Source organism: Orycteropus afer, unplaced genomic scaffold (genome assembly GCF_000298275.1).
Source record: "Orycteropus afer afer isolate SDZICR_OR568_19922 unplaced genomic scaffold, OryAfe1.0 scaffold00136, whole genome shotgun sequence".
NCBI lineage: Eukaryota > Metazoa > Chordata > Mammalia > Tubulidentata > Orycteropodidae > Orycteropus > Orycteropus afer.
The window spans coordinates 2,876,796-2,886,304 of record NW_006921723.1 but is presented as its reverse complement, the minus strand read 5'-3'; the positions used below and the strand labels follow the sequence as shown (position 1 = coordinate 2,886,304).

The 9,509-nt window shown below is 54.9% G+C and overlaps 1 protein-coding gene across 1 annotated transcript; it reads right to left on the bottom strand.

Moving 5' to 3' along the window:
- Positions 1-1,206: 1,206 nt before the first annotated feature.
- KLHL26 (kelch like family member 26) lies at positions 1,207-4,968 on the bottom strand. Its single transcript, XM_007945481.2, has 2 exons — positions 4,784-4,968; positions 1,207-2,791 (listed from the first exon to the last, which is right to left on the bottom strand). Exons 1-2 carry the CDS (start codon positions 4,963-4,965, stop codon positions 1,207-1,209), a joined length of 1,767 nt encoding a protein of 588 aa, XP_007943672.2. The 5' UTR covers positions 4,966-4,968.
- Between the last annotated feature and the right edge of the window lie 4,541 nt (positions 4,969-9,509).

The following is a 9,509-nucleotide window of genomic DNA, read 5'->3' as shown; positions in this document are numbered from 1 at the left end:
GGCCTCAGCCTGGGTGTGCCAGGCCAGCCCTTGGCCTCCTGGAAGGCCGTCTGGGGCCTCAGACAGACTTTGATGACATGCACCCACTGGGCAGCATGTTCCTCACTCAGTTAGGAAGAAGGGTCATAAAAGCAGGGGCTAGGGGCTCTCAGATCTCTAGACCCATACACACAGTAATGATTCATGCTCCCTTGAAGGCCTGCCCCTCATGGCCTCTGGAGAGAAGCCCCCATCCTGGGCCCAAGCACATGGCACCTACAGGGCTGGGGGGCTAGGGTGACTGCCTGCTTTCCCTCCAACTCACCTCTCATCATTTCCAGGTGCCCCTGTGCCAGAGGCCAGCCCCCACCTTGCCACCCAGCTTCTCAGAGGGGTGAAGGAGCCCCGGCCCCCATGCACATGGGAACTGTGCAATCTGTGGCAAATCACACAAACCACATGAGCTCAGCGCCATCCGGCACCGCCTCCCCCAGAACGTTTTTATTCAATAAGTGAAAATATTAGGCAATGACGTCCACGAGGGTGTGAGGTTAACTCCATACACGCAGGCGGGTCAAAGGAGCCAGCATCCATCCCACGTGAGCAGCTCAAGAGACAGCTTGAACTGCCCCCAGAGAATACAAATCCCATTCATAAGACAGTGGTTACCCACTTCTTAAAAAGTTTTAAAAAGGCAGGTCGAGAAGTTTTGACATCAACTTGGCATAGCTGGCCTCTGAGAGGTCCCCAAGAGCTGCTGTCTTTTCTTCCGAAAGCAGAAAATGAACCACCCTGGGCAGAGTCTGGGGCCAGGGCAAGGAGTGTAGGAACCCTTGCAGCCCCCGCCCAGGCAGCCCAGCACTTGGGAAAACACTGCCGAGGAGGGGGCTGGGCAGGAATGTGCTCCCATCATCTGCCTCCCTTGCACCTAGGGGCTCCAAGCTGCCTCTCAGAACTCCTGGAAGCCTGTGGGTTCTGAAGGTTTGGGTTCCATTTATGTTAAAAACACACACACAAGAATCTTTTGGGCATGAGGGGGAGGCTGCATACCTTGGACTTTGGCTTTGACATATGAGAGTCCGTGAGGCCATGGCCACTGGGGGAGGAGGAGGAGGTAGAACGTGGCCACCGCTCCCCCCATGACCTTGGACACAGTGAGAGGAGAAAATGGCCTCATCACTACAGGGTCTGCTGGCAGGACCCCAGGGTACAGGGGTGTCCCCAGTGCTACCTGCGTGCAGTGGCAGCACGGGGCAGCAGGACAGAAGCACAGGCAACACCGGCGAAGGACTCTGGGAAGTGCAGGTCGCGCTCCCACTCATCAGTTTCTGTGTTGTAGACCTGCACAAGCCCTGTGACGTTGTTGAGGCGCCAGTTGTAGCCGCCGACCACGTAGATCTTGTGCTCCAGCAGACAGCAGCCAGCCTCCGACTGGCCGGCACGCATGGGGCTGACACTGGTCCACTGGTCAGCCTCGGGCACGTAGTACTCAACTGCCAGCACATCAAAGCAGCGGTCTACATGGTCCATGCGGCCACCCAGTGCGTATAGCCGCCCACTGGCACCCACCATAGCATGCAGCACACGTGGCTCACTCATGGGCGCTCGTGCTTCCCACTGATCGGCCACCGGATCGTAGCAGTGCAATGCCTTCTTGTCCTCCACTGAGATGCCATAGCCACCCGACACGTAAAGCCGGCCACCTGCTGCTGCACCTGCGTGGCCCCAAGTGCGCCGCTTGAGTGAACAGGCATAGCCCCACTCATTGCGGCGTGGGCAGTAGCGCTCCACCGAAGCCAGGCTGCCGGCACGGTTGCGGCCGCCTGTGGCATAGACCAGGCCACCCAGCACATTCAGCTGGAACTGGATGCGGCTCTCCTGCATGGCCTGCAGCCGCAGCCACTGGTTGAGGTGCGGGTCATAGCGGTAACAGGCGTCCACGGCACCCTCACCACTGCGGTACTGCAGGTGCTGACCACCTGCCACATACACAAAATTGTCTAGCACAGCCACGCAGGTATGACTACAGCCTACCTCCATCTCAGCCAGCTCACGGAACTGGCGGGCCCCTGGCTCAGGCAGCAGGTATACCTTGGCGCTGACAGCACGGTCGTGGTCAGTGTAGGGTGTGCCACCAAAGGTCAACAGCGAGGGCACATCTGAACGCACAGCTGTGCGTGGCGACTGCATCTCATGCTGCCGGAAGGGCAACACCTGGTAGTTGAAGGCCTCAAGCAGGTAGCGGCGGCACAGTGCATCCTCCACCATGAGGTCCAGCGTCTGCACACTGTCCACCAGCTCCGAGGGCTGCATCAGTGGGAAACGCACGTGGCACAGCACCTGGCTGGCACGTGGCCGCCGGGCGGGGTCATGCTGTAGCCAACGCACGGCAGCATGGAACAGGTCGATCTCGGCGCAGCTCTGCAGGTGGTTGCTCTGAAGGAAGAAGACAAGACGCTCGAGTGGCAGGTGCAAGAAGTCCTCCTCCTGGGAGATTTGCAAGAAGTGCCGGAAGGTGAAAGCGTCCACAGAGGCACGCAGTGAGGCCAGGCTGAAGGCAGTAGCCATGTGGCCAATGTGCAGGCAGGTCTCCACGCTCATGGCTGCTTTGAGGAACTCCTCGCACAGTTCCACTACTGGCAGCATCTGCAGAAACACAGCTGCACCCAGCACATCCTGCACGCAGTCCAGGTCCAGTGTCACCTCTGCACTGTAGGCGAAGTCCACAATGTGCCGCAGCCCACGCGCTGACACACCTTTCAGCTCCACCACTGCCTGGCCTGCCTCCCGCATGCCGCCAGTGAACATGGCCCTGCAGGGAAGACACACATGGATGCGGGCTGGCCTGAAGAGCGGGAGGGCTTGTTAGCACATGTGGGAGATATAGAAAGGGAAGGGGAAGGGACAAAGGAAGGCCCTCCTTGATGGTCATTAAGTTGGAGGTGCTGCATCAGGGGTACTGGCTAGGTCAGAGTAACCAGGGATGGGCTGCATGGGCCCTGGGTCCACCCAAGGGTTCGTCAAAAGGGACTGCAGAAGCACCAGGCACAACACACAGGAGGAACCCACACCCCTTTGGGCCCAGTGACAGGCCCCCAGCCCATTTGGACACTGACCCAGGAAAACCTGGAGACAAGCTCAAGGGTCAGGCCCTGACTCAGGTGACTATGGCTCTCTAATCTCTAGGCACAGCCCCTACCTACCTGTGGGCCTGCAAGGGTCCTGCCTTCCTGAGCTATCACATGGGGACAGAGAGCTACCCCTCCCACTTCCCCAGTGGCTGGGAGCTCCCTGGGGGTTACTGTACTCTCTGGAGAGCCCCAGGCAGCCAGGGAAGCCCCCTGTCCAGCTTAGAGATACCTTGGCCACATACTTGCCCTGCCCACTGTGTGACCCTGAGCAGATGACCGCAGCTTGATCTCCCACACTCTGCTGCCCTGGGAGTCGGAGCTGGCTCTGTCCTCCAGGAAGCATAAGGTTCCAGCTACAGAGCCACCAGATAAGCACAGCCCGGCCCTCTAAGCTCCGCTTTCCACCAACAGGAGGGAGAACAGCAGCCTCTCCCAGAACTAGGGGGTCCAGAAGGACGTGCAGGTCAAGGCCTCATCACTGGACAGTAGCAACTGACTTGCTATTGTCCATTCATGGTATGTGAGCTACGACCCAACAGACAGCTGCATCCGCATTCCAGGGTGGGCAGGCTCAGGGTGGGCTTGGTCATCCCAGACCACATACCATAACCATCCCACACCCACTCGCCAATCAGCCCCCTGTGGCCACTCCCCACCCCCGTCTGCTGATGCCTGCCTCGTGCACCTAGGGCAGAGGCGCCCAGCAGCACAGAGTGTTGCCTTTTAAGGTGCGGGCAGCTCAGAGAACCACGGAGGAGCGTGAAGGGCACTTTTGGCTTGGCTCAGCCTCCCCTTCCCCAAATCCAGAGTAAAAATAGATCTGTGCTTCCCCAGGGGCCTGCCGAGCCTCGGGTGGCTGCAGGGGGCAGAAGCAGACATGCCAGGACTCTATGGGGAGGGCTACCCAGGGCAGGGGCTCTGGCTGGGTCACCAGGCTGAAGCCACCCCCACACTGGGCTACTGTAAAAGTGTCCTTGGCCCCATGACAGTCCCATTGTCGAGGAAGAGGTCCCGGTCCAGCTCCAGGCCCAAGACAGAATGCTCATCCCAGGTCTCATCTGTCAGGTGGGAGAGAAGCACCCCCTGCGGGGTCACAAGGGGGTCCACGCACAGGTCCTGGACAGGGGACCAGGAGTGGCTATGGCTTGGGGAGCCCTCCTGTCCCCTGCTGTCTACTTTGTTGTGGGGGTTCTGTGGAGTCAGGATAGGGGTCCCTGTCATTCTCTGCTGGGGCCCCAGGACCTAGGCCTACCTTGGCACATGTTGTTATATGCTGTCAAGTCAGCCCCTACTCATAGCGACCCCTCCTTGGGTTTCCAAGGCAGTATCACTACGGAAGTAGGATTGCCAACCTTCCTTCCGAGGAGTGGCTGGTGGGTTTGAACTGCCAGCCTTCTGGTTAGCAGTCAAGTGCCTTAGGCACTATGCTACCAGAGCTCCTACCTTGGCACATAGCAGACATCAAATAAAACCATTCCTTGCACCTCCCAAGTCAGAGGCTACTAAGGGGGTGCCCTTGGGCCACCAGACACCTCTTACAATGCTTCTAGAAAGTTCAGATAAAGTGTAGCCCTAGACTGGGTGCAGGTTTCACACAGACCTGAGCTTCTCCTAGGATGAAAGCCACCCCCCCACCACTGTCCCACCATACCCCAGCCCGCAGCCACACTCACCTGAAGTAGTCGCTGCAGGCGGCCAGAACCACTTTGTGTGCATGGAAGACCTCAGTGTTGACGGTAAGAGCCACATCAAGCAGCTGGCCCTGGGCACGCAATGTGGCGAGGCCCTGCAGGAGGCCTGCACTGTGGCCAGGCGCTGAGAAGGTACACTTGAGGGCCCCATTCTTGTCAGCCATGCTGTGGGGTGGGCGAGGGCAGCAGTCAGGAAGGGGTACCCAGACGGCTCTCCCCACAACTCCAAAGGCCTGCCTTCACCCCCAATCCGGTCCATCTTCCCAAGTGGGATCCTAGCAGGCTTGTGTGCTCTGATCTGCCCTGGTACAGGTGAGCTCACTGAGACCACCAGAGACACATCAGCAAGACTGGGGATTGCTACACTCTGCCTTCAACTCCCAGCCTAGAAACTGGGAGACAGGAGACTAACAGCTTTTGCATGGGGCAGGTGGCCACTGTGGCTGGGAGGCAATGAGCAGCAGCCCCCAGTCAGTGCCAGCCAGGACAGGGACAAGAATGGGAACAAGGGGCAGACCAGCCTGTTGCCTGTGTGGGGCTGGGTCCTCTGAGTGGCCCCGGCTCCAAACACCCACACCCTTCATACATCCAACATTAAGCAGAACACAGCAGAGCCTGGGGAGGGGATCTATGACAAAGTTTCCCTTGGTGTTTCTGGAAGGGTTTGGATCTGGGTGTGCTGGGTAGCTGCCTGGCCAAGGGGGCAGGAGCCAAGGAAGAGGCTCAGCAGAGACTGCCCCAAACCCAAGACATCCATAGGGACAGGGACATGGTGGGCTGTATGGCTGACAGGATGGAGGGGTGTTGGCCCTAAGGCTAGGGGTAACACGTAAAGCAGATTCCTGTTCCTCAAGAGGCAAAGGCAGTTTCAGTGTGAAAAGTAAAGTTTTAAATAGGAGAGGGGTGGAAATAACCCAAGCGTCCATCAACAGATGATGTATAAACACAGTGTGGTCCTTCCACACAATGGAAAATCACTCAGCCATGAAAAGGAATGAAGCTCTGATACACGCTATAATGAGGACAAACCCTGAAAACATGATGCTGAGTAAAAGAACTCAGTGACAAAAGGATAAATATTGTATGCTCCCACTTACAGGCAAATATATGGAGACAGAAAATAGTTTAGTAGTTGTCAAGAGCTGGGGGAGGGGAAATGGACAGGGACTACTAATAGGCATGGGGTTCTTTTTCTGGAATGTTTGGAATTAGCTGGTGGTAATGGTTGTACAATAGTGTTAATTTACTTCAAGTCACTGGATTTTACATGTAAAAATGGCTAAAATGCAAAGAGATGGAAACAACCTAAATGCCTATCAATGGAGGAATGGATCACCAAGCTGGTACATACACACAATGGAATACTGTGCAACACTAAAGAATAATGTAGAATCTGCACAACATCTCATAACATGGATGAACTTGGAGGATATTATGCTGAGTGAAGTGTCATTCACTGAAAGACAAATATTTTATTAGTCCACTGTTGTAAAAAGTCAAGAAAAGGTTTATATAAGGAAGGAAACTTTCTTTGGTGGTTACCAGGGATGGGAGGGGAGGGGAGGGAACACTGCTAGACAAGTGAGGGGGAAAAATTATTTACACACACACACACATATACACACACATACATACATACACACCAAAGATTATTGGTGGTTACCAGGGAGAGAAGGAAGGGGGAAAGCGGAAGCTTTTGTTTGCAGGGCATTGAGTTTATGCTTATGGTGGTAGAATATTTTGGAAAAGGATAGCAATAATGGTGGTGCAACATGAAAACTGTCATCAGGTCCCCGAGCTGTAAATGTGGCAGCTGTTATGTTTGTGAACGTCTTGGTGTATATGTTTTCACCACAATAAAATTACATTTTTTTTCTTAATGACTATAATGTACATGCTATGTATATTTTACCCTAATGAGAAAAAAGAAAAAAAATGGGGAAAATAAGATCCCTACTACAAGCCCCAGCACCCAGGCAGGACAAGCCCTCTATGACCCAACCCTCTTACCCCTTACCCTTCTTGCCCTTCACCTCTTTATTATTTTCCTTTGGTAAACATTTGCTGAATGAATGAGGAGTTTAAGAGACTGTAACACATCACTTCATCCTCAGAACAAGTCAGGGGGGGATGTTGGGACAGAACTGTACCCTAGACTTCTTCCTCTAGTGGTACCATATCCCACAGAGCACCCTGTCATCCCCTACCCACCAGGCACCACAGCATTCTGCACCCCCTAGGCCCCAGTCTCTGGAACACAGCTTCCCATCCCCAGGCCCAATGCCCGCCCCTAATGAGGGCCAGGAATGTGGGGACCAGCCGTTCCAGGAAGGTAGGGGGAGGGTGCCCCAGCCACCACTGTTCCCAGCCCAAACCCACACTTGGCGTGAAGGCTGGCGTCACACAGCACAAAGCTGGCACCCAATCACAACCTGCTGCCAACTAGTGGCTATCCTTGTGCAGGCCACAGAGCCCTTCTGGGGTCTTCAGTGATGGGGCAAGCCAGTCACAGGCAGCAGCAAGATAGTGGGGAGGTGGGGACCTGACCTGGCAAGGGGTGCAAGAGAGACCAGAGGCTCTGGCCCAGTCCCAGAGGCCTCTCCCCTGTCAGATGGAAGGAATTCCCCCCACCCCCCGGCACAAAGCCACCGTCAGGGGTATGTCCAGCTGACCCCAGCCTGGCATGGCCCCACAGAGAACCCAAGTCTCTCCGCACTGTTCCACTCCTCCCTATGACCAACCCTGTGTTCTAAGGACCCCAAAGGAAATATCAGTAAGTCATGAACCTCCCAGAGCCTCTGCATGGGACTAAGAGGCTGCAATGAGGCACCTCTTTCACTGGAACCCTGGGGTTCACTAAGGTCCCCACACAGGGCTCTAGAGTTTGCCTGGTACCACCAGTTGTCCTGAATGATGATGCCCAGAGCCTCGGGCTGCTCCCCCAGCATGTCTGGGCCTCCCCTGGCTGTGGGTAGGCTCCTGAAGGTAGGACCATACGCAGGGCGTCAGGACAACAGCACAGGGAGCAGGGGATGTAGGAGGTGGCACTCTGGATCCCCCATCCCTGGCCATTTGATCATTCACCATGTACTCATCCATTCATTCAGTGGTGCTTCACTGGGGCCTGCTGAGCATAGAGGGTGGGGACAGGGCTACAGCCTGAGCCAAGATCAGGGGCGGTGGGAGAGGGAGGAAATGGAGGCAGGAGGCCTGTGCACACCTTGGATAGAGGATGGCCATGGGGAACCTGCACACTGCTGGGGGTCTGGGGTATAGTCACAGAGCAGTGATCAGGTCTTTTCCTGGGCCACACTGTGGTACTCGCATCTCTGGGGCATGTCTGCAAAGAGCCCTGTGAAGTACAGAACCAAGTGAAGATAGGCAGGCAGTGGGGTGCATGCAAAGCAGGGCAGGCCTGGGCTCAAGCAGCACCCATCTGCTCGGCCAGATGCTGGCACGGACCCACCTCCTAACTCTCAGGCTACTTTTCGTGGTGTCAGTCAGGGCCAGGGGGACTCAGATGCTACAAGGCCACCAAAGGACCCCCAGCCCCTCCTGGGAGACAAGTCCCACCATGGGAAGGCCACACTGACCACCTCCCCGCCCCAGCCTCAAGTTGGCCTGGGCAGCAGTGAAGCCCGGGGAATCTGAATGCTTTCACCACCATACCAGCCACTGCATGCCCCTCCCACTGTCTCTCAAGGCCAGGGCTCCAGGGACAGAACACTGATGCCCAGGAACACGGGCCAAGCTACACACAGCAGGCAGGCACCGAGCCGCTGCTCAGCCAGCCTTGCCTGGACATCCAACTCCCTCCCCACAGACTGTGCATGGGCCCCACTGCCTCTGCCATTTTGCTTTCTGTCAGCCTCCTCTTTTCATAGAAGTTCTGTAGGGACTACGAGAAGGAAAGGGGTGTTTTCCAGAGCTTTCTTTGAGCCCTCTGGGGCTGACATTCATGTGCAAGTTTTCACAAGAAGAAAAAATTCACATTAGGCACAACTTCATCACAGGGCCACTCAGTCCTGGACAAATATGGGCTGTATGCCTCAATATGTAAAGAGAGCCAAGAAATCAATACAAAGCCAACAGCCTCATGGAGAAGAGTACAAAGAGTATAGATTGGGGGTTCACAGGAAACACAACCAGCCTGAGACACCTGAGGGTAGACTGCGCTCAGAGTAAGAGGCACCATCTTGGTGGGACTGTAAAATAACACAACCACTGTGGAAACCAGTGTGATGATTTCTTTAAAAGTTAGAAATAGAAATATCACTTGATCTAGCAATCCCATTACTAGGTACATATCCTAAAGAAGTTAAAGGCAGGACATGAATAGATATATGCATACCCATGTTCGTAGCAGTACTATTCACAATAGCAAAAAGATAGAAACAATCTAAGTGGTCATCAGTTGAGGAACGGATAACCAAACTGTGGTACATACACACAATGGAATACTATGCAACACTAAAGAACAATGTAGAATATGCAAAACACTGCATAATATGGATGAACTTGAAGGACTTTATGCTGAGTGAAATAAATCAATCACAGAAGGACAAATATTGTATTGGCCCACTATTGTAAGAAGTCAAGGAAAGGTTTATACATAGAGAGAAACTTTCTTTGTTGGTTACCAGGGATGGGACAGTGGCGGCGGGGTGTGTGTGTGTGTATGTGTGGCTAAATTCCTAGATAGGTTGAA

Coding starts and splice junctions, on each gene's coding strand:
- KLHL26 (XM_007945481.2), bottom strand. CDS start 4,965: ATGGCTGACAAGAATGGGGCCCTCAAGTGTACCTTCTCAGCGCCTGGC. Junction 2,792..4,783: donor GCCTGCAGCGACTACTTCAG/GTGAGTGTGGCT, acceptor TCTTCCCTGCAG/GGCCATGTTCACTGGCGGCA.